The sequence below is a fragment of the Euleptes europaea genome, unplaced genomic scaffold (assembly GCF_029931775.1).
Source record: "Euleptes europaea isolate rEulEur1 unplaced genomic scaffold, rEulEur1.hap1 scaffold_125, whole genome shotgun sequence".
NCBI classification, from domain to species: Eukaryota; Metazoa; Chordata; class Lepidosauria; order Squamata; family Sphaerodactylidae; genus Euleptes; species Euleptes europaea.
The window spans coordinates 10,106-34,163 of NW_026612082.1; the positions used below are offsets into that span (position 1 = coordinate 10,106).

General features: G+C 44.5%; 1 protein-coding gene across 1 annotated transcript; it reads right to left on the minus strand.

The window, feature by feature from the left end:
• Positions 1 to 298: 298 nt before the first annotated feature.
• LOC130493066 (nuclear protein AMMECR1) lies at positions 299 to 24,058 on the minus strand. Its single transcript, XM_056866843.1, has 4 exons — positions 23,943 to 24,058; positions 8,533 to 8,623; positions 6,023 to 6,119; positions 299 to 640 (listed from the first exon to the last, which is right to left on the minus strand). Exons 1-4 carry the CDS (start codon positions 24,027 to 24,029, stop codon positions 526 to 528), a joined length of 390 nt encoding a protein of 129 aa, XP_056722821.1. The 5' UTR covers positions 24,030 to 24,058; the 3' UTR covers positions 299 to 525.

Sequence of the window (24,058 nt, forward strand, 5' to 3'; positions counted from 1 at the left end):
CTGAAACAAATGACTTTTTACTTGTTTTATGGGACTGCTAAGGAACTGCATGGCTAGCCCTACTTAGACCCCCTTCAAGTCTGGTTTCTTATCTAAATCTGATATGTTTTATTTTATGGAAAGCTTTTTATGCTTTTGTTCGGTAGTCCAGTCTCTTCTTTCCTTTCATCCACAGTCTCACAGAAAACCTTGATTGATATCATTCAATGTTAATGAAGTAGAAATTTAAAATTTTATATATAAAAAAAGATCCCGAGTTCTATATGCTGCAAATTAATTAAAAATTAAAAAACCCCACAGTGACTCAATAATTAAAAACAAGAGAATGAAGGGCTCTTTGTAATGATGTAGCATTTCCACCCGTTGCCATGATGAACTTAACCTGCCACGGAGAAGCGTCATCCTGGCAACGGAAACTATCATCATAAAATGGTACAGTAATAGAGATAACTAGACCAAGAGGGGGCGGGGTCTCCTGGGAAGAGGTCAGCTGAGAGGTCCAGGGACTGGTCATGCGGCTCAGTGTCAGGAATAATGGTTGTATGATGGAAGGGGGTGCCCAATGCCGTTCTGGAAGTGATGATGCTGGCGGTGGGCAAGGTATTCCGTGTAGCTCATGGTCATCTTCTCACTACGGTACCTAAAAGGGGCACAAGAGAGACAGGAGACAGGGTTAAAGAAAAGGAGTGATGCTCTGGCTCTCTAAAATGACAGCGCGGGATGTCTCCCGTTAAGGAACAGACTATACTTGCATTGAAACGGAAAGGAAAAACCACAACGAGGAGGATTCCAGTTAGTTCTGCATTGTTTTTAGTGAGAAGAATACACCACAGACTGCTTATACATTCTGCACATGGCATGTTTGTTTGTAACCCCATAATGATTTGCTCCAAAGTAATCAACAACCTGGAAGCACAGTTCTTAGAGCCACCCTTGGAAGGGTTTGTGCAGCAGGCTGCTTTGGTCTTTCTTGGGAAATGTTCTGCTCGAACACTTTGGGTGCTTGTGTAGAATAGGCCAGCGGAGGACGCTCTGGGGCAATTCTCCATCACATCCGACCCACTGATTCTTAGACCCAGGAGGAAGTGAAGCTCTTTACCTCTGATTACTGTACCCAAACTGAACTGATGATTTCTAAAAAATATATTGCAGAGGCTCGATTCCTATAGTCAATAATTAAAGTTCGAGCGTGAACTTATAATTCTGAATAAGTGATATGAGTTGTACTAATTAGTGATGAGATGTATACACTGGGCTGTGCAACAGATTAATGACACACCAGATTAGAGGCAGTAAAAGGGAAATATAGGACGCTATGAGTACTGGGACTATGAAACACAAAATATCTAGCCCACTGGCCAAGGAGAAAGGAATTAATTATAGCCTTTCTGCTTCCAGATAAATGCAAATTCTGGCAGGAGTGCAGCTATGTCTTTATTTCCACTGGATAGGAAGGACCGGTCAGAACTCAAGTCCCAGATGTGATTCACCGAATACAGAAACTGGGGCGTGGGTCTCCTCACACTGACTGGAAGGGTGCCAAACGGCAACACAATTTCTAAATGAAACTCCTGGCGCTTTCAAAATCTTAAGTTCAGGTCAAGCAAGGGCAAGGAGTGGCAGAAGATGAAACTTCATCACACTTTTATCCTGTTCTTTCTCCCAGGAACTCAGAGTAGAGTATTATACAGGCCCCTCCTCCTTCATTATTTCCTCACAGTAACCCTGTGAGGGAGGATAGACTGAGAGAGCATGACTGGCCAAGGGCTACCCAGTGAGTTTCATGGCCAAGTGGGGACCGGACTCTTCCCAGTCCTAGCTGGACAACAGAAGGTCTCTCTGGGAACAGAATTCCAGAACTTTGGTGCCATGACCAAGAAGGCCCTCTACCTGGTTTGCCACCTAGCTAAATCTCAAAAGGTGGGGGACACCCAAAGCAGAGCCTCCGAAGATGATCTTAACAGTCGGGCAGGTTCATAAAGGGATTAGACGGTCCTTCAGGTATGTTGGTCTCAAACCATATAGGGCTTTGAAGGTCAAGACCAGGACCTTGAATTGTGCCCAGAAACAAACTGGAAGCCCACATTGGTGGGCCAAGGCTGGAGTGATATGGTTCCTACGACCCACTCCAGTCAATCTCTTACCTGCAGTGTTCTGTACCAACTGTAGTTTCCAAACACTTTTCAAAGGCAGCCCTGTGTAGAGAGCATTGCAGTAATCTAATTTAGATGTGGCCAGATCTTTTCTGTCCAGGAAAGGCTGCAGCTGGCTACCCAGTCAAAGCTGGTTAAAGGCTCTCTGGGCCACAGCTGCCACCTGCTTATCCAGTAGTCAGCCTGGGTCCAAGAGCACCCTGACTATGGACTTACTCCTTTGAGAAAATGAACACATCTTTTTTCCCCATCCCAGAACCAAAATAGCACTCCTTCATCCAAACAAGGTTGTCCTTAACTTGCAGGCCATCTGATTGGGAGCGATCCTCTTCCCAATGCTCTTTAACATCTACATACGCCCCCTCGTCCAGGAACTTCGGGCTGGTTTGCCATCAATATGCAGATGACACACAGCTCTGTAATGGATGGATGGATGGACACTGTCCCGGAAAAGCTGTCCTGGAGGCTGTGGCTGGTTGGTTGAAACAGAGCCCCCTGAAATTGAACCCATCAAAGATGGTGGTCCTGTGGCTTGATCAGGAAGGCTTGGGTAGGAAAATTCAGCTCCCTACTCTTGATGGGATGCAGTGGGTATCTGGGTGACACTGGATGCCTCTCTTTCATTGGAGGACCATGTCACAAATATGGCTCGGTCGGCATTTTTCTACCTCCGCCAAGCCCGACAGCTGGTTCCCTATCTGACCTATTCTGACCTAGCTACAGTGATCCATGCAATGGTCACCTCTAGACCGGACTACTGGAATTCGCTCTACCTAGGGCTACCCTTGAAGTTGCTCTGAAAACTTCAACTGGTCCAGAATGTGGTGGCAAGGGGCCTTACGGGACCCCTTTAAGAGCACATATACAACCTGTGCTCCGCTAGCTGCACTGGCTTGAGATTGAGTACCAGATCAGGTTCAAGGTTCTAATATTTACCTTTAAAGCCCTGAACGGTCTGGGACCATCATTATCTGTGAGATCGCCTCTCCCGATACATCCCCCACAGAGCGTTGCACTTGGCTGAAAATAACGTGCTGGTAATCCTTGGCCCTAGAACCACCTGTTTGTCCTCAACCGGGGCCAGGTTTTTTTTTGGCTCTGGCCCCAGCCTGATGGAACTCTCTGTCGAGTGACACCCGGGCCCTGCGGGACTTAGCTCAGTTCCACAGGGCATGTAAGACGGAGATGTTCCACCAGGCATATGGCTGAGGACAGCAATAGCTATGTAGACTGGTTGGCCTCCCTGCCCCTCCCCTCCCTTTCCTTCCCTCCCATTCCCTCGTCCTACCCTTTTGGTCCTCTTTTCCCTTTTTGTTCCTTCCTCATCCCCACTGCTGCTGCCTTCCTGGCCTTCAGCCAGTGGGCCCCTTGCTCTGGCTGACTTCCACCTCCGGCCAACCTCCTTGGTGAGGTTATTTTTATATGAGCCAGTTATGTAGTTCAGGTGCCATCCATGTTTAAATTGGGCGTCTTTTTTAGTTTTAAAGTTCTAAACTGTATATTTTAATATTGATGTGTTTATATGTATTTTTATGGCTACCATATTCATTTTGTTGGAAGCCGCCCTGAGCCCAACAGTGCCGGGGAGGGTGGGGTATAAACTTAATGAATAATAATAATAAAAATAAAACTGGGCCCCATCAATTAATCAAACATTTTGGTTGATTAATCTGCAAACTAAGCCATTTCAGGTTTGCATCCTTAACCTCACTCACAAACTGACTGTGAAACTAACAGAACTTCCTCTCCAACCAGATCCATTTTGCTTGGCAGACGAGCACAAAGCGAAAGCCACCCTAGAGCAGAGGTAAGAGTTGAACAATTTTGTGAAAACCACTCAAGAAAATGACAGCGTTTGTGGTATAAGCAAGTGCCCTGAAGGCACAGCTGCTGACTTCTCTCTTTCTCTCTCTCTCAAAAGCCCCGTTCGTTCCAAACTCACAGGCCAAACTGGGATACAGAAACACGAACCTGGTGCTTTGCTCTTAAAATCGTTCAGTCTCTCCAAAAAGCCACAGTCTATGCTTATGTTTCCTGCGAGCCATGCTTGCAGCTGATTGTCTTCCACACTGATGCAAGAAAGGACTCTCCTTGCACTATGGGATGCTTGGGGAAAGACTGAGGTTTAAAAGAAAGAATGCAAGCACTGGCTGTGCATTTCTTGTACAAAACTCCATCTCTAAATTCACTTCCCAGAGCCTAAACCAGGGGTCCTCAACATGATGCCCGTGAGTGCCATGGTGGCTACCAGGACCTTTCCTAGAGGACACCAAGTGTTTTTAGAAAGTGGGTGGGGTCAGGTGGGACTTAAGGTGCGCACAGGCTCAAAATGTTAGGGGACCCCTGGCCTACCTTAAAGAACGTGGTACCACAAATAAAAAAAGTGGCAGCAGACAGAGGAGACTAGCAAGAAAACGCCATGGAAAATTACGTCCATGGGTCTGGGGAATACTCCGTCCACTCAGTTCCTACTTGTTCTTCTCAGCTGGCATCACATTCAACCCAGTAAGTTTTTTTTTTGCCAACACTGGCCAATCAGTAGGGTTAAGGAGCGCCAGCACCTACCACACTCTTTCCTAAAGAAAATGCTTTCCCTTAACTGTTGCTACCCAGTTTCCCCACAAAAGGGAGCACAACCAACTCAATCCTGTCATGGTAAACCACTGACCTGCAGAGATGTGGGGAAGCAGCACTGCACACATTCATTTTGTTTCTGATCTAAGCAGCTGACAGAGTCCTGTCCTGCTTCAGGCATTGCTTAGGAAGTGTGGGCCTTGGCTCTGGGCAGCATCTGCACATTCTGATGTGACTATGGGTGGACTCCAGGAGATGGAGGCCACAATCTCCCCAAGGCTGGATAATGCCCGAGGCAAAGGACACACAGGCTTCCTGCCTCTCCAGCATCTGGAACAGTTTTAAAGGTCACAGACTACTGGATCTCCGGGCATATTTAGTCCTTTAAAAAAAAAAAGAAAGGACAGGAAAGCCCCAAGCAGGACAAGCTTCTCTTTCCCAATCATAGCCATACTCCACATTTTAAAGTTTCCCTGAAGACTTAAATGAACAAGGGCTGACTGAATCTGGTGAGGTCTGTTTCATCCCGGTGTGGACTTGCGTAGGACTGTGGAGGCAATTACTTATAGGGCAGAAATAAAAGACATCTAAAGCCCCTTCCCTTTCCTTTAGGAAGCCTAATCCATCCTAGTGATTTCACTTCTGCTTTTCATCAGCCCAAATAGTCTCGCTTGGCCTGAGCTCGTCAGGGCTGGGGAACTCGGCAGGGAGGGCCACAGTCAGTAGCCGGCTGGGAGACTGCCAAAGACGACTGGGGTAGCTACGGTGAGGAAGGCAGTGGCAAACCAGCTCTGCTCCTCTTCTGCATGGAACACCCTGTGGAAGGGGTTGCTGTGAGTCAGCTGCAACTCGACAGCACGCCCATCTGGTTGTTTTTCAGGACGGGGGGAAGGAGCAAGCAGGTCCCCATGGAACATCTCTCATGAATTTAAAACTCCACACTGCTGGCAGCTCATCTGCGACCTTGGCCCTGGAGTCCAGCTGGCTGATCCAGCCTCAACGACGCAGGGTGGTCCTCTGATACGGCACTGCAGTCTTTGAGGGGGAGAGTGTCTTTTGACCATTAGGAGCACGAACATTAAAGGTTTCCCATTAGGTTCAACAGCAGGTGCGAACATCCCCTGAGAAGAAGAGGCCAGCCTCAAAGAGAGGAGGATCTTGTAAAGCGTCTGTTACCGGAATAGAAGCTCATAATAGTGCAGATGTCTGGGGTGGAGCTACAGAAACCAGTTTGGGCAACACAAAGACAGCAGAATACATCAAGAGCAGACCTTGCGTGTCAAATGGCCACCTACCTGGTCAGTTTTATAGTTTTCCTGAAATCATTTGTAATTGGAGCTTTGTAGCCTCCTTTCCTCAATAAGGAATCTATGGTCTGAATATGGTCCCATCCTGTTGAGATGCATTAGAAAAAGAAGGTATTAGAACACATACACCACACGTTCAAATTCGATGGCAAAAACCACTGCTGCAACCTCCCCTTCTTCAGGCCTAAGTATTTGAAACGCAAATGGTCTTCCTTTTCTGTTTCTTGGAAGAGGCTCTTGCTAGAAGAAAACAGGACTGTTTTCTCCTGTGTTCTGGTGTGCAATTAGGAAGCACACACAATTCTACTTCCTAGCTTTTGTAAAAAAAAAAAAAAAAATCAACCTCCATTTACACATAAAAGCGTTGACTCCTCTCAAATACTACATATTTATGCAAATGCTTAGAATCACATGGAACCCAGGTTTTTAATGCCAATATTGCAAGATGATTGATTGAAACTAGAAAATCTCCAAGTGCCATCATCCAAAATAGTTTCCCTGTCAATGCCAATGTTTACCTGTGCCCCAATGCCCCACTTCCAAGGTTTATTTGCAGGTAGCAGCAAGGCTGTCTTCAGATGTCACTGTTTGTTCAAGATGGGGACAAGCTTGGCTTGTTGCTGTGATCACACGCTCCCTCCTCCTCCTCCTTGCAATGCAAATCCTTCAACTGGACACCAATTTATCCTACTTGCCCAATGCAGGTACCTGGGCAAACTGCAGCTTGTTTTCTCCCCACAAACCAGGGGTCTAAACTGTGTTTTAATCCTGGTTTAGAATCAGAGTTTGTGGGACAAAATGAACTCCAGTTTGCCAAGGTGCCGACATTTGGACTTTATGGCAAAACCATCTGAGGCCTCCGAAGTCACTTGTGCTCTGCGTGTGAGGGGAGGGGGAAGGGAGTGCATGGGCATGGCAATTGACGGGAGGCACCTGGCATCTGAACACAGAACCTTGATACTAAAAGTAAACCATCTACTGGACACTGCTATAAATGAAGAATGGTACAAACATGAAGTTACCCATGGTTGTTAAAAGGTGCCAGACCATAGCAATGCACAGAAAATAAATGTTGCTTAAGAAGAATAAAATCCAACCAAGCACAACTGCTGCTCGGCCACTGCTGATTTTAACTTGGCTTGCAAATGAGGGATCATTTAGGAGGATCCACAGTTTAAGATTTTCCACTCTTTTTAATATTTGTAATATTCGCTTTGTAAATGAAGCGAACCTGACATCTCAAGAAACCATGGTAGCTTAGAAGACCCCAAGCTTTCAAGTGGTGATTTCCACTATACACAAAGAACTTGAGGGTCACACTTAGTGAACTGTTCAAAACTCCGCAACAGAGACACAAAAATGCAGCTAAAGCAAATCACTGAATAAACAAAAATCAAATAATGGACAATGAAAACAATGGCTTTGAAACTGGAAGAGAAGAACACCAGTAGACAGACTTCAGCAGCTTCATCAAGTGTAACAAATTAATGACAACATTTACAGAGCTTTCCCGAAGGAGTCAACGGGCCAGTGCCTTTGGTACAGCATGGCATGTATGGGGCCACTCCCAAACGGGCATGATGCTGCCTTTAAGAGGGTTCTTGCTCTGCTAGGAAGGGAGTAGGATACCTGAACATAAGTGTGTGGCTTCTTATCCTACTGGCCCAGTAGCCACAGGGTCTTTCCACACATCACATGCCAAGTGTACACTCGGAAAGATAGCTGGAGCCCATTTTGACCTGAATTAGAAACATAGCTTCCTATTCGACAATAGCTTCCTAACACTTGTTTGATCCCATTGCACATTTAAAATGAATGACTTTAAAACCACGGGGTGGGTACCACTGGCTTTTCTACTGGTAGAAAAGGAAAAACAGGTGGTCTCAACCAATTCCCTTCCACATTGTGGTGGATTCTTTTTTGCCCATAATCTCTAGCATAGCCTTTTCAGGGGTCAAAATAGGTCCTTCCCTTTTGCACCAGCAGAAAACCTGGAAGGATCCAAACCATAAAGTGTACGGAGACCCACAGGCAACTGCCTCCCACCCACTCCCAAAACAGTACATCAGTCAAACCACATACAGGTTAAGTACCAACAGAAACAGCCTGAGAAGGGGGGGAAACAGCAATGAAAATACGGCCACAAAGGATAAGCCCATTGCTAATTTAAAAGATTTTACCATTTTACTGATATTAAAGTAGCGAAGAGCTGCTCTGAGCCGCTACAACTAAGAGAACAACTTCCTGTCACCCGCTACAGTTGCCGTTTTGCACTGATTGTAGCATAAGACTATATCGCTGCAAGTTACAGAAGTCTGCTGCATAAAGGGACTTATTGTCTACGGATACATAAAGTGGCATTGAGATAAGAGTCATCCCTTACAATTAAAGCATCGCTCCATCATCTGACATCAGCGCAAGGTCACATATTGCATTTTAAGTTCCTAGGTATGTTTAAATCCTTCACCAGATCATATGAGATAAAGTGCAACAATGACCTTGCTCCTTTGCAACCTCCGGTAAGTAGGTGGCGGTGCGTTTTGATCCTTTTTCATTGATGAATTCTATTCTAATGCCATGTACACCCACCTGAAAGAAATGGGCAGCTTTATTAGTACATTAAAAAAAAAAAGAAAACAAGAGATGGTTAGCAATATAAATCCTCAAAAAGTCAATTTTGCATTTTGATTTTCCTTAAAAAAAAAAGCTCTTCCCAATTTTTGATGGCAGTCTTTTCTATATCAGTGCTTTTAAAAAAAATCTCATACTCATTTAAGTTTCTTTGAATGGGGAAGCCAAGGAGAAGGAACCTTATTCCCACGAAGGATGAAGTGCCAAATCAGCGACTCTGCCAGTTTCACCAACAGCAGCCGCGGAAAGGCCCCGGGCCCCTTCCTCTTTGCACCAGTTCCGTTGTAATAAAAAAGGCTGAGGCACTTGGGGTGGGTGGGGTGGGGGGAAGGGGCGATCGAGACAACTGCTGAGGCTACTGAAGCTGATGCAATTTGTGATAGTGAGGACTTAAAGATAAAGACCCCTGTGCAAGCACCGGGTCATTTCTGACCCATGGGGTGATGTCACATCCCGACGTTTCCAAGGCAGACTTTGTTTTTATAGGGTGGTTTGCCAGTGCCTTCCCCAGTCATCTTCCCTTTACCCCCAGCAAGCTGGGCACTCATTTCACCGACCTCAGAAGGATGGAAGGCTGAGTCAACCTTGAGCCGGCTACCTGAAACCGACTTCCGTCGGGATGGAACTCAGGTCGTGAACAGCACTTTTGACTACAGTACTGCAGCTTAACACTCTGCGCCACAGGGCATTAATGCCAGATAAACTACCTCCACTTTATGCCCGTGACCAGCCTGCCTGGCAGAGCTGACTGGACTGGAAGCCTAACGAGGGACTCTTTCAGCTGATCACATGGCAACCGGATAATTATGCGCTCATTCACTTGCCTAAACAGCCTGAGAAACATCCAAGTGCTCAGGCAGTCGGCAGCCCAAACAAACCTGATGCAAGAGCAGGTGGTTGGGAGAGCCATGGAAGGCAGGCAGCGTGCCTGGATCACCTGGAGATTTACCGTGCCGTCCTAAGCAGGGCTGAAGTCAATGGCCTTCTAATGGTATTGCTCTACTTATTAGGATGGCACTGCCAGATGCCACAATGGACACAAGATCTGAGAAGTTTTGAAAAAGTGGCTATTTTTCAGTTAATCTAGAGAGAATTGAACTTAAAAAAAAAATCAGTAGCCCGTGTCTTTCTTGGCATTGAGAAGTTAAAGCTGCTTGGTCCCAGGGTGCTCAGAGAGGGGACAATGACAACTCCTTCCTTAAAATCCGCTCTTGAAAGCTCAACCATACATAACTGGAATCAAGTTTCTTGTGGAAATGCCATGGTTTTTACAGGTGCTTTCAGAACTGGAGCCAGTGCCTCAGAGACATCAGGCTGCATCTTACTGGGCAACTTTTTTTGTACAGGTATTAATTTTTATTTATTTTGAACATTTGTATCCTGCCTTTCCATCTATAAACACAGCTTGCACAGGCACTAACGTTGTTTGGCTTCTCATGATGTTAGTTCAGTTTAATAAATTGGCTTGGATAAAAAAAAAAAAACACCCTGAAGTCTCATCCGTGGTGGGTTAGATGAGTAGAAGCTGGAGATTTGATGCTATGGAACAGAACAATCCGGCCCAACATCAAGTGAGCAAAGGCAGATATAATGCGAAGTGCAATACAGACCCAAGGCCATTTTCAATGCCACACTATCAACAGAGGTAGCCGGAGCATAGCACACCTTCAGTTTGCCACCCTGAGTTACCACATTCATGACTGAAAGGTGGGAGAGACATTTTCGGAGTTAATATTAGCATAGCAGATGAATGGGCTCCCGCAACTGAGGCTGATTCTACAAACATCTGAATCCACATGAAGTTTCCCCATGTACTGCTGCACCAAAATCAGTTAGTGCTGTGCACAGAGCAACAAAAACTGTCTGGATTCCATGTGGGACTGCACAGAGGACCAATCGGTGAACAATAGTTACAGGTAAGTGCAATGTGGTTTTTATTGCCTGCCAAAACAAACTCTATGTTTCTTCCTTAAAGACTGCCCATAACAAGCAGACTGCTTTATAATGTAATACTGCTGGTTTCGAGAGGCTGGTTCCTATTTTTGTTTTCAGTCTTTACACCTGTGCAATGTTTTCTGCTGATCACCATCCCCTAAGAATTCTGCACTGTGATGGCCAAGTTAATCAATATGACTATCTGGGAGGCAGGAGCTTGCTCTGAAGAACTACAACATCGCTACTGCAAAGAGGCAGACCAACCAGGGCAAACTGTGAAATAAAGAATGCACGGCCAGGCAAGTATATTAATGTAATACCCAATGAATTATTCAACTGAAGAGTCGCTTAAGATCTGGCTCATTTAAAGCAGTTCATTTAGATTCTGGCCTGGGAAAGAGTTTTCCATCTGTGGGATTTCTACAGCTTTCCTGTCTCACTTGTCCAAAGAGTATGGCCATACGAACTACGCAATGACAGTTATGCTCTGGCAAAGTTAAAAATACAGGAAAATCTTGTACAGAGCTGTTTCCTTTCGGCACTGTTTTGTCACAGCGGTTTTCAGCCCGGATGGGGGAGCAGGCCGGACTACCGTTGAGCTCTCAAGCGGAGGGTTCTAGGAAGCCTGTCCAGATGACCTTCCGTGGTCGCTTTTCTTTCTGGGAGAGCTGTGGTGGCATTCCCGGCCAGCCCAGCAGCTCCTCTATCGAAGCCTCGTTCCTCAGCTGCGCACATCTTGTACCTGGTGTGAGCGGGAGGAGGCCGGGAAGCAGGGTGGTGCCACAGCAGGGTGGGGCGGCCACCTCCCGGCCCTATCAGAAGCCTCTAAAAGGCTCGTGTGAACCAAGACTACGGCCTCAATCCTGAAGCTCCTCAGGTCCTCAAAAGGCCTTGCTGATGGGTGGGAGGTGGCCAGGAAGTGGTGCGACACCGCCATGGGTGGCCTGGTCACCTCCCACCCACAGCAAACCTGGCAGCTGAGAAACAGGTGAATCAAAAAGGCTTCAGCAAGCCCTCCCAGCAGAAAGCCTTCAATGTGGAAGGCAACCCAGAGATGCTTCAGGGATCACTCCAGCCTGGGAGCTGACAGCTGCTGTCTGCTCCAGTCGGCCCACATATGCCCCTCATGCATAAGCCAAGGAGATGCTGTGAACACATCTTCAATAGAGCAGTGTTCTCATTATTTCCTCTAGCACTGTTTCACACAGAGCTCTTTCCAGGAATGTATTTATGGCATTATAGGAGGCATTACTGAACCTAAACGAATCCTAGCGTTTCCACTTGGCTTGCCTTTAGAATCAAGGAGGGCTAAGGGCAGGATCTGTAAATCAGCAGAAGCACTTTCCACAAGAGCAGAACTGCCACCATTGAGGACAGACAGAGGTTGCAGATCTTAACATGCTCTCTCTCTCTCTGCACGACAACTAAAAATAGCCATTTGAACGGTCAAAACAGATCTGAACAATTGACTTGTCAATATTGGTCAAGAAGTTTCAAAGCATCAACTTTATTAGAACAAAAAATATTTCAATTATCGACATTAATGGCTATGCTAATTTATATATACTGAGGGTAGCCACCCTGAGCCCGGCTTTGTCATGGGAGAGCGGGATATAAATAAAATTTATTACTACTACTACTATATAAAAACATAATTGTTTACTATCATTGAGAAAAAGTGTAATAAAGTATAACTTTTAACAATATTAACTAAGGTTTCTGTAAATTTGCATGGTTTTTTCCTTTGTCTTTTATTTCGAACACCAAAGGAAGTCTACAGCTACAACCACAGAAAAAAATGAAGACAAAGCAGCATAATGGAGATCCTGGGGCAAGCAGCATGGGAGTGGCCCTTGGGAGCAGCCTTGTCTAATGAGGACTGCTGACATTCTTGTTTGGAGACGCCTGCATTTTTAGCAGGTGGCCAGAAGGAGGTCTGCTTCCTCCACCCCCACCCTTGCCAACAAACTTCTCCAAAACAAATTTTCAAAAACATCAGCTGCCACCTCTAGAACACAATTATCTGATTCGAGGAATACTGGACAACATAATAAGTAAACATTTGGCCATATCTGACTGGTCAATCGACTTGCTTGCTGGCATTCATGACAACCCTATTGTTGCAAGAGTTTAAAAATGCTCAGTGTGCTACTTTTGGGAATGTGCCCTGAAAAACAACAACTTTTAAATGGGAACTGGATTCCTTTGATGCTAGCTATAAGGTTGCACAGAGATGTTAACGCTTGGTGGCTGTAATCTCAAAGCATGACCATGATGAAAATCAGCAGAATCAACACTTTCAGCCCATTCCTAAGGGGGTGGTGGTGGAGCCGCATAGGAACCAGTGGCAACTTGCGCCATGCAAATTGGCATGGGCGTCAGTGTAGGGTGACATATAGTGGCCCCGGGGTGCCGCACAGCAGCGTGAGACTCCTGTGCCCGCGCTGCCTCCCCGGAGGCGTATGGGTGGTGCAAATGCTCCGCCAGCGTCCTGGGAGGTTTTTCCGGGGCATTCCTAGGGGAGGAGCTGCCTTTAGGCAGCTTCCTAACCCCTTTCAGCCCCTAAAAGCGTCATCTGGCAGCCGGCAAGATACACCTGCAAAATCGTGGCATGGTCCTGTGGAACTCTATGGGGAGTTCCACCGGGTTTTTGAAATAAAGTCTTTCTTTTTCTGTGCCTCCTCCAGCTGCCAGAGAATCCCCCCCCCCACTCAGGAATGGGCTCTTAGCTACAGTACTAGTCATGAAGGTGTCTAAATCATGTGCTAGAAACCTAGCAGGCCTGATACCCCTATAAATGAATCAGTGAGTGGAGTCCAAACACCTGTCAATAAAATGCTAAATCGCTCTGAATAAGACACCTCTACTGAAATTACTGAATGAATTATATCTACCCCTGGGATAGGTGCATATGCCAATATACAAGAAAAGAGTTTAACCACATTGTCACACATTTATCTGTAAGACCAGAAGGCTGATGAAGAGAGGCCCTTTTCAGCTGTGGCACCCCGGTTTTGGAATTCCCTCCAAACTTAGGACTGACAGGAATTTAACCACTGATGTCTGTGGTTCCACTGACTTCCACATTGTTCTACCTCTAGTTTTAGTATTTTATTGTTGTAACAGATTGTCAGGGAATTGTGCTCACCCACAATTCCTTGTATGATCAATTCTTTGGTTCAGGCCTGAATTCAGGCCTGCTTGGTTTCTATTCCAGAAAGCTTTGGTATGCAAGGGGTGTTTGTGAAGTCCTGAGAATGCTTCACCCCTCTGAGATAACCTCCAGCTGGGAGGAAGGCAAAACCATCCTTCTTTCCGGCTTCAAGGCCGGAGAGCAATTAAGGGGTGATGGATGGACGGCTGCCATTCGGCACAATCACATTCCAAGAGGAAAGTGTAAAGTGCTTGCTCAGCAAAATGAGCACCACCTGGCCATAGCCGTGGTGGAGTCAGATTGGCTAATGCCCCAATCTGGGTCCCCAAGGATAACAACTCGTGTCTTTTGGCTAGTGGTTGTGTAGTTCTCAGCGTGCTAACCCGCACAGAGATCTATCACCATGTTCCCTTTACTCTCCAGGAAGGACTGTGATCGCTCTGTACTCTGGATGTGATTCTGAATGCTGAGACTGGTGAAACCCATGGGGATGGGAAGTAAACTGTTAACTTGTTTTGTGTACCAAAAACTCTGCTATGCCAAACTCCTACTGTGTAGTCAGATATTTGCTTTAGCTTTCTTGTTTTATTTTGCTATGCTTATGTACATGTTTAACTGGAACCTAGTACGAACCTTAATAAATTGCTAAACCATAATTCCTGACTGGCTTCTTAACTTCAAGGGCTTCAAGCTAGTGGGCCTGTGTTAAAACGACATGCTTACTTAATCAGACTTCTGTGTTTGCAGCCCACCTTGCAGGTGTGTTTCCTTGCAGGGTCGGTCTCTTCGGTTGTGCAACCGTGAAGGGGGCAGACTGGGGTGCTCCTCACAAGAGTGGTGGCAGCTACCAAGCAAGCTGAGCGACCTTGGCTCGGGGTTTGTGTTAAAACTGGTTGCCTGCCTTCTGAAATAACCACAAGGTGCTCCTTGGGGCTGTGGCTCTGAGGCGGCATTCTTTGACACAGATCTATTCACATTGATGATATTAATTATTGCATACTTTTAAGGTTCACCACCATGTACATTTGGTAATGAAAGGTGGGGTACAAATCCACCAAAAACAAACAAATAAACACATGAGAGATTACCAAGGGTTTCATTCTATATGTTCTCAAACATAAAATGAATGTGTATGAGCTAAATATGCTAATTAGTTCAAGCAAGTACAATAAAAAAGCATCAAATTACTTTTCTGGAAACCTGACTGGTCCATCTAATGCAGGGATCGCCCAGTTTTGATACTGTTTTGCTTTCATGGAATGGCTTTTGAAAAGACTCCCGTAGAGGCATGTCTCATGAACTTGCTGTAATAGGAAACCAGCTCACAGCATACATGCTAAAAGAGGCAGATGGGCTCTGCGCCATTCTGATGATTGTTACCGTGTATCTATCCATCTACTAGAGCTTTTCCAAAAGCTATCTCGGGATGCCAAAATCCTATGCACCAACTGGCTCCGTTTTAGTCCTATTTGCTTCAACTCTCGCCCCACTCCCATCCTTGAGTCACCTCTCAAGAATCATAACACAACAGAGGAATATCTGGATCTGAATACAGATTTAGCTGGGTAGCTGTGTTGGTCTCCAATAGAACAGCAAGATCCAAGTCCAACAGCACCTTTAAGGCCAACTAGATTTCCAGGGTATATATAAGCTTTCAAGAGTCAAAGCTCTATATCTGACAAAGGGAGCGTTGACTCTTGAAAGCGTTGACCCTGGAAATCCAGTTGGCCTTTAAAGGTGCTGAATATACAGCTCTTCTTTTCTGTGTCTATTTAGACCCCAAGGGACAAACTAAACATTATATGGGAGATGCATGATTGGATCTGCATCAAGAGAAGCTGAATTCTGCACACAGTATGCAAACACAACCAAATTAACTTGTTGTTAATACTGCTTCCGCTAGTCACAGGGTGGTCGCAGAGTATGGTTGCCAAGTCCTCTTCCCTGGCCACCAGCAGTGGATAGAGTTGTCAGAGCCAGGTTGGGAAACTCCTAGAGATTTGAGGATGGAGCCTGGGGAGGACAGGGACTTCAGTGGGGTATAATGCCATAGCATGCATTTCCTCCAGGGGAATTGATCTCTGTGGTCTGGAGATTAGCTGTAATTCCAGGGGATCCCCAGGTCCCACCTGGAGGCTGGCATCCCTAACATGGAAAGCTACACAGAGAGCTCTGAACTTCCCAGACTCCTACCACTGCAAATCCTGTTGACTCCCTTGACCTCCTCTTGACACACCCATACCTCCACCGACTCCCAGTTTTTTATCGGGCTTGGTTCACAAATTTCCTGGTCTTCCTTACAAGCTGCAAAGGTTTGCTTGAATCAAACTAACTAACCTTCAAATCTATGAAGGCTAACATTCTCAGGGTGTTGAATTCTTCATTTAAACACAAAATTCTGCACCTCTGTATCACTAGACATTGTATTCTTTTAACATATCTCCCCCCTCAAAATTTTATTTTCTCTTATTATTTATATACATAAAACCTCCCAAACAACTGCATCTAACATTACGAAATTTGAAAACCAAATATAAAAACCAAAACAAAAATAGATACATCAAATATAATTCAGATTTCCATTTCTACTATTTCTTTCAGTTTAACCTTTTACTAGTACTGGGCAAACAGATACCACCCTTGCCTCAAGCAGGTCCCTGGAGAAATTTTGGAATAAATATTTTTCTCTCTCTAAATATTACATATTCTCCAATATTTTGCTTCCACAATGGTTTACTTGTAGCTTGTTAAGCATATATTTCCAGCCTCTACATTCCCACATAGCTACTGATGGCAACTGCTACAAATTGTCAACTACCTATGCAGTGCTTTCATTCTGACTTTCAGATATCCTAGTAGCATCAAAAGAGGGCCCAAAGGAATCACATATCCCAGAATTTTCCTTATTATTATTTGTTTCCAATAGACCTGCATTACGTTGAACTTTCAGTATATTCCTGTCTCTTTCTCATAGCGTCAACAAAGATCACTCACATTTTAAAGCATATTTTACATTTTTCTGGTATATAATATCATCTGTATAATATCTTGATAAGTCTCCTAAGAAGCCATATATATTAGATGTTTAAGAGAAATGCATCTCTCTCTCCCCCAATCAAAATTTGAAACCTGAGTCTGTAAATCTCATTCCCATTTGGATTCATATTTTCTAGTTCCTTCAATACTGCGTAGATTCTGGACAATAAACCTTGAGTAGAAGGAGGATCTTGTATTATCTGTTCAAAAGAAGTCAGATTCCTAGACAGATTATATGAAGTTGCTGAGGGGAAGTTATTGTATCCAACTTTTAATGTGCAAGCACTGAAAAACAAAGCTTTTGAAGGTCAATTCTAGGACGTAACTGTGAAAAATAAAATCTGGCCATCTTTTACATCACCTCTGGCCGATCTAATTAGTACTTAATTAAATATCAAGTCAGCCTGATGCTCTGGCTTCTTTAAAATCATGATCAGACAGTAGATATCAAGGGAGATATATCAGGCATTATTTTCTGTACTTATCCCAAATTGAGCATAAATTTTTGCTGTCAAGTCACAGCTGACTCATAGTGACCCCCTAGGGTTTTCAAGGGAAAGAGATGTTTGGAGGTGGTCTGCCATTGCCCGCCTCTGCATCATGATCCTGGTATTGCTTGGAGGTCTCCCATCCAAAACAGCTGAACAATGGTATCTGTTAAAATTAGGAACAGCTAAACTCCAGTTTTAAATTACTGTAAAATATCTGTTTTAATCTGAGGTTGTTGGTAAACTCATATACACCGAGTGCATACAGGTTGGATTTTATTTATCATGAGATTTGGAATAATTAGAGGAATTGCTAAGAAGAGCCACCATTTTAACTACTGTGATCCTTCCCTTCCAAAAGTGTTACAATTTAGACCATCTTCCCAGATCTGTTCCCTGGTGGTTCATCTTGTACACTTTTACCCCAGGTAGGAAGAGTTCTGCTTTCCTCAATCATTTAGATTCCTTCTGAAAAACATTTAAGGACATAAGAAAAGCCCTCTTGGATCAGACCAAAGTTCTATCTAGTCCAGCATCCCGGTTCTCTCAGTGGCTGACCAGATACCTCCAAGAATCCCACGGTGTAAGGAAACAAAGACAACAGCATCCTCCTGCTGCGGCCTCTGTCCCCAGCATCTGGTATTCAGAGATAAACTGCCTGTGAACATCAAGGTTTTGTTTAGCCATGATAGAACTATCCCCATGAATTTGTCTAGCCTACTTTTAAAGCTTGTGAACTAGCAGCCAAGATTAAGAACCGAGTGTGTAATTCAATACAGATCTAGTACAAAAACTAAAGTATGACCACTGCTAATTGCTGGGATACAATTTAGCAGTTTATGGATTGAAAGGCTGACTGACTCTCCCTTGGCAAAATCTAATATTGCACAGTGACTTTCTGAGAGTCTAAATAAATGGTGGCTTTCTGTAATTAAATCCATGTCAACATCTTGATGCTTCCATCAAACTGTCTGCACTGCTTTGTGATAAGAAAAATATTTGTGACAATTAATTAAAGGGGAAATGGAAGCAATTCAGGGAAAGATGGAGCAGTACAATCAACATGGTTCTTGCCAACATTTCATACAATGCATCAATTGCTTAAATTCATCTTTCTAATATATTGACCTAGACAGGAGGCAGCAATTCACTGGTTTCAGATCTAGGCCCAGCAAAAATCTTCTATCCCTAGGAGTTTAGGTTTTCCCAAGATACGTCTCGGCAGCCAAGCAAAACCTGAGGTACAGATACTCAGCTACATAGTCAGCTAAGTAAATACAGTTGTCCCAATGGCACATGAAAAGATACTCTACAAGGCTATATCCTCCCAAGAACTGAAAGCAGAAAGACAAAGGAAGAAAAGCAAAAGAGGAAAGAGTTGCAGAGTCATGCTAGGAAAGAACACTTTGTATTTCAAGAAGGAACAAACTAAGGTAGAGGGGAAAGCTTTTGGTAATGCTACTAAGGGAAAGAGGGGGAAAAAACTGTATTCCCAAGGGATATAAGAAAGGCAGAGGGCTAGGGATACAAAAGCAATCTCCGAGTAAACCAGCTGCTGTGAAAAGGCAGGCTTGGAACTTAATGTATCTGTGGACCAGTTCAGATGTTAGTAAAGTGCTCTGGGCAGAGCAGGCTTTGGAATTCCACAGCCAGGTGAAGGATGTCTGACCGGGCACTTCCACAGATGGAATAGGGGCCACTGATCATCACAACATCCTCACAAAGGGGAGGCTGTATTAATGGGCTGATATACTGGGCTGCATATTAGTTTCATGTGGCCACATTCCCAGAGCCACTTAGGTTGGACTTTTCTCCTCACAATCTGAACCATCAGGGCTGCTGGCAGAGGGCAGTTTACCCTTTTCAAAATACATTTAACTTCAAGGCAACAACTGCGTTTGCTAAAGAAGCTCTCATAGCTCAGGGGCCAGGGTTATGGGGGTAAGACACTGCTAAAGATGTGCAGAAACAAAGTGCCCAGTCCTCATTAGAGTCTCCCAGGGTAGCATGAACTAATGAGTAGTGCGAGACACACAGAATCATGCTATGAATGGACAAATGAAAGGCCTCCAACTATGGTCTCTATGGTCTCATGTTACTCGGTGGCAAGTAGCTGGGAAACGTGCAAATTATATATAACAACAGGTGAAAATGGCGGCAATTTGAAAAACCATATGGGAGCTAATGGCAGCCAATTCACTCATCTCTCTATTCTTGTTTCCACACCTGAAATCTCTACAGAAAAGAGAATCTCCCACTTTGTGCAACAACTGTCAGGATACTTTCTTCAGCTGGGAGAAATATTTTAGTGGGAGGAAGTTCAATCTGTCTACATTTGAGCGCGCACACATCTGTGCGCCGGATCTTCAATCTCAGCTTGCCGTTCAAGCCATTGCAGCACGGTCAGCCATCTAAGCGTCTTTAATTTGGAATTTGTTTGCATTCATCAGCAAATTGCTGAATTAGCTCCCACAAGATCATCAACAGCATACCTACAGAAGTAAGGTCTCCTAACCGGGCTGATGGCCTTTCGGGATGATCTGGAAATGAGCAGTTATACCAGATGGAAGACCCACATTCTCTCTTTAGGTCATATTCTAGCCATCTTGAAATGACTTTTTGCCATTCACATTGCATAACTGCAGTTCCCTTAAAAGAAACATGGATGATATAAGCTGTCTCACTGTAAGGACAAATACAGTGACGCATCATTCTTTTAAGGATTAACATTTCAGTAAAATTCATCGACTCCCTTAATATTTTATCTAAAATTACATATGCAGCCGTAACCTAAGGGGTAGAGGGGGATATACAAAATCTTTCCAAGTTCCACCAAACCCGTTCTGCTGCTTTAAAGACCCTTAGAAACATTATTTTAACAGCAAAGAATCATCCTTTGGATGAAGAGGTGGAGTGGGGTACAGCAGAAGAAGCTTCTGGGAAGGACTTGTTTGTATTCCCTCTGCCTAACTTTTGAATGCCAATCTTTCTTGAATCCCTCGCCTGCATTCCCCCACTACTGCTATTAGGAAAAAATACCTAACCAAGCTGGGGACGGGGGGACGGGGATGGACACCAAGCACTACCACTAAGTGGTAACAAAATGTTCTCATTTTTGTTACTGTTAAGAGATATGTAGATTTAATATGCAAAATTTGAGGAAATCAACATTTGCATCACATGTGCAATCTGCATAATTCATTCTACTGCAATGGACTTGTAGAATTTGGCTTCCCATTTTTTTTTCTTCTTCTAAACTCCCAGTAAATTTAGGGCAGGGCTACTCAAAATTTCTATCCCAGGGTTCCCCAAAGTGGCACCAGCCAAATGTTTTTAGAAAGTGGGCAGGACCAGGAGGGGCTTTTGCCCAGCCTGGCTTCTGACTGGCCACTGGAGATCAGATCAGCTGTGCATATTTTTAAAAAGTTGATTCAGCAGCAGCTGCCACCACAGCACAAAGATCTTCACGGTGTAACAGAAGATAAGCTGTGTGTATGCTAGAAAATATTTTAAACAATCTGTTCATTTTCAAAGGCATCCTGTTAAACAGAGCTTCTGCCTGAAATGTTGAAGAGTTACTATCAAGAGTTGTACACGATCTCACTTCTTGAAATCTCGTGACTGGCCTCTGCCCCTTCTAGTAGCCATTTTGTGACTGTGGCCCACCATCCAGTGTCAGAATTGCAAAGGCAGCAAGCTGGAAAAGATTGGGGGGGGGGCCTGTTCTACCCTATGTTTTTCTCAATAAGGTAGATGGGGGGGGGGCAGCTAATCCTTTCTTGCACCTGCCAGTTCTTCCCAACAAAAGCCCTCCCTTCTGCTTTTGTGTTACTTCTAGGAACACATTTGTGAACATGCATTTGGCAAAATAATGTGATGTTTCACCTGGACATCCTCAACTAACCACTTCCTCCAAAACCATTCAGTATCCCCCAATGGAAGAGCAGTAACATTCCAGAACCAAACAGAACATTGGTTCTCAAACTGAAGCAACTGGGGACCCCATTTTGATGTTAAAATCTTCCTGGATCCCCAATTCCCCATCCTCAGTCAGTGGTGCCTGCACATGACAGACAGCCCCCTTTGAAACAGTGTGGTAAGTTGTGCATGCCCCCCACTCCTGCATCCTTAGAGCAGTATAATGAGAACCAGATCAGTTACACTTCAAAGCAAAGTTTGAGTGGAATGTTTGCATTGTCATTATACTATCAGCTACATGTTGTCAGTCTCAACATGTAGCTGATTGTCTAGGGCCACAACTCACACGGCCATCACCCAGTTTCTGATTAATCTCACCTCTTGATTGGATGTGACTGTTTGACAGAGGCAGCAAACAACTTCCTTATTGGTGAATAACCATTAGTCAGAAGCTGGCTCAATGAAGGTGGGGAGGCCCCCCCAGAAACCTTTCAGAGAAGCTCACAGAAATGGGAAAATACAAACTAGCCCTCTGTCTTTACGAAGGCCACATGGACCCCCTGAAGTACCCTGTGGACACCCGGGGTCCCCAACCCCAGTTTGAGAAATGCTAAAATAGATAATAACTTTCCCTACAAACAAATGCACTGAATACAAGAGTAGGGATTTAGCCTGTTTTCAATTCACTAGGATTGCAAATTATATAGAAAGTTGGCTGTTCTTTACTACGCTGAACAATAATCTCTAAAGCCCCTATGTTCCCAGAGGTCCAATGTTTGTGGGGAATATTCAGCTGCTATACACACTGCAGGCATTTGGCAAAGTGTTATAAGTTACAGAGAAAGCCAAGCTTCAATACCTTAATTACAGGACCTTCTACTTATTTAAAATGTTATACGGCAGAATATAATACCTTTTTAAAATGAGAGGTGAAGCCATATTGTGACTATTCCAAAAAGCTGAAGTGTGTGTTCTGAGAAGTTAATGGCCTTAACGCAATATTGCATTGTACTCTCTCTACAACCTATAAATTGTTAGGGTAGTAAACATTGAAGAAATAGTTCTCAGTCATGTCCGTTCCCAGTTTTGCTGCTATTAATAATTCTTATTTAAATGATTTTTAGGTCTTTCGCACATTTTTATTTGAGCACAAAAAAACTGACTAAATTGCAGCTGGGAAGGCAAGAGGTCACTCACATGGAACAGCAAATTCACAGCCTGCAAAGCTTCATGCGAAAGGCCATTTACTGGTATCAACACGCAAACACTGCGATACAACTGAGCAGGACATTTCTAATTTTGTAGTTTTGGAAACAGCTCGGAGATTTCTGGAGGGATGAGAAAGCCCCATTGTCAACATACACAAAGCAGCAGACTTTTGACATTCAAAGGTCTGCTTTTTTCCCTTCAAATAGGACAACAAAGGGGGAATTGGCACCCACAGAATAAAGCTTCGAGCAATGAGAAGCCCTTGGCACTCTATATGATCCATGATGAGCCTTATTCTCCTCTGCGTTAACAACTGTCGTACAACTGCCTCTTCCCAAGGCTCATGCTGTAGAAAGGTGTCCTCATGAAAGCCACGTAAACATAATCTGTGCCCTTATCAGTGAAAGCAACTGCTAGAGAGGCTACACATTTTTAACTCGCGTGACAAGAAACCCCACCCCACTCTTAATGTTAATTTATTCAGAAACCCCAAATCCCGCATTAGGGTTCCTTGGATGAATGTCAGAGCAGGTTGCTGGAATTTATGTGGCATTCTGTGACGATCACATCGCCGCCATTGTTGCAAGAGATGCTTTCCCCCCCAGAATAGATCTTGGCACCCACTCTAAACTGCTTGTTGCAATAAGGAGATTTTAATGACGCTGACAATTGTTCTTGTCCTGCAAGCTTTCAGGCTCGCACAAAGAGCTGTGTGTGGTTTTTAACGATAACTGCTCATGTGGGTGTTGCTGTATACATAATATATACGAGTTAGAAGGGACAAAGGAGCTTTTATGTGGCTCCTGCTGCGGGACCTGCACCATTTTTGCTAACAAAGGTTTCAGATACAGTCACTCAAAGCTCTATCTCAGGCCTAGTATTCAGGCAGGGGCTATACCACATTAGAGGCAGTGGGGGTTATACCACTTCAGACTGCAGGTCGGGTCTGGCATGATGGAACAGTCCTTCATAAAAAAAGCTTTCTGTGCACAGAAGACTAGCTTAGCTAAAGCCTTCATCATGAACACTTTTATTTCTACGTGCAGGGAAATATTTTGTATGGAGGACTATTCCATTATATGAGTGCCCCCCCCCCAATACAACCTGAAGCGGCCTTGAGTACATCTGTGGAGAGGTGGCAGATAAATTTTCTTTAAACAATGAAGCAGCAAAGCACACTCAGAACCAGAAAGAGCGAAGGGAGCAGGTGTGAGTTTTGGGGTGAAGGCTGGCCAAGGGAAAGGAGTGAAATTCTGCCACAGTCAGATACAGCTTTGGGAGTTAATTGTCTGGCTGTTCTAGAAAGAGCAATACACTCCATTCCTACTCGAACTAAGCAGGGGCCTTGGAGAACCTTCCCGCTGCATTTGCGGCACAAACCCAGACCCTAATCTAAGACGAGATCCCCCAAGACACTACTGAACTCCCTGTGCTAAGCTTTCCCATCTTTCTTTTTTTGTTTGTAATGAGAATGGGCAACTGAGAAATGGGGTTCAGTGAAGCAGTGACTTGATGGAAAACATCCGAGATTCCTTACCTCCCAGTCCATGTAATCACAGACATCTTCAAAGTTAGTAAGTAGAGACACTGAGCAGAAAAGTCGTGGCAGCTCCTCCCTCGTCATTGGGGGGAATCGGCTATCTTTAAGGGCAC

Bases quoted from the DNA above. Each gene is read 5' to 3' on its own strand.
- LOC130493066 (XM_056866843.1), bottom strand. From the start codon at position 24,029: ATGACGAGGGAGGAGCTGCCACGACTTTTCTGCTCAGTGTCTCTACTT. The intron at 8,624-23,942 runs GTAAGGAATCTC...CATTTCTTTCAG, and splicing joins GTGATTACATGGACTGGGAG to GTGGGTGTACATGGCATTAG. The intron at 641-6,022 runs GTAGGTGGCCAT...TGCCCCTTTTAG, and splicing joins AAAACTATAAAACTGACCAG to GTACCGTAGTGAGAAGATGA.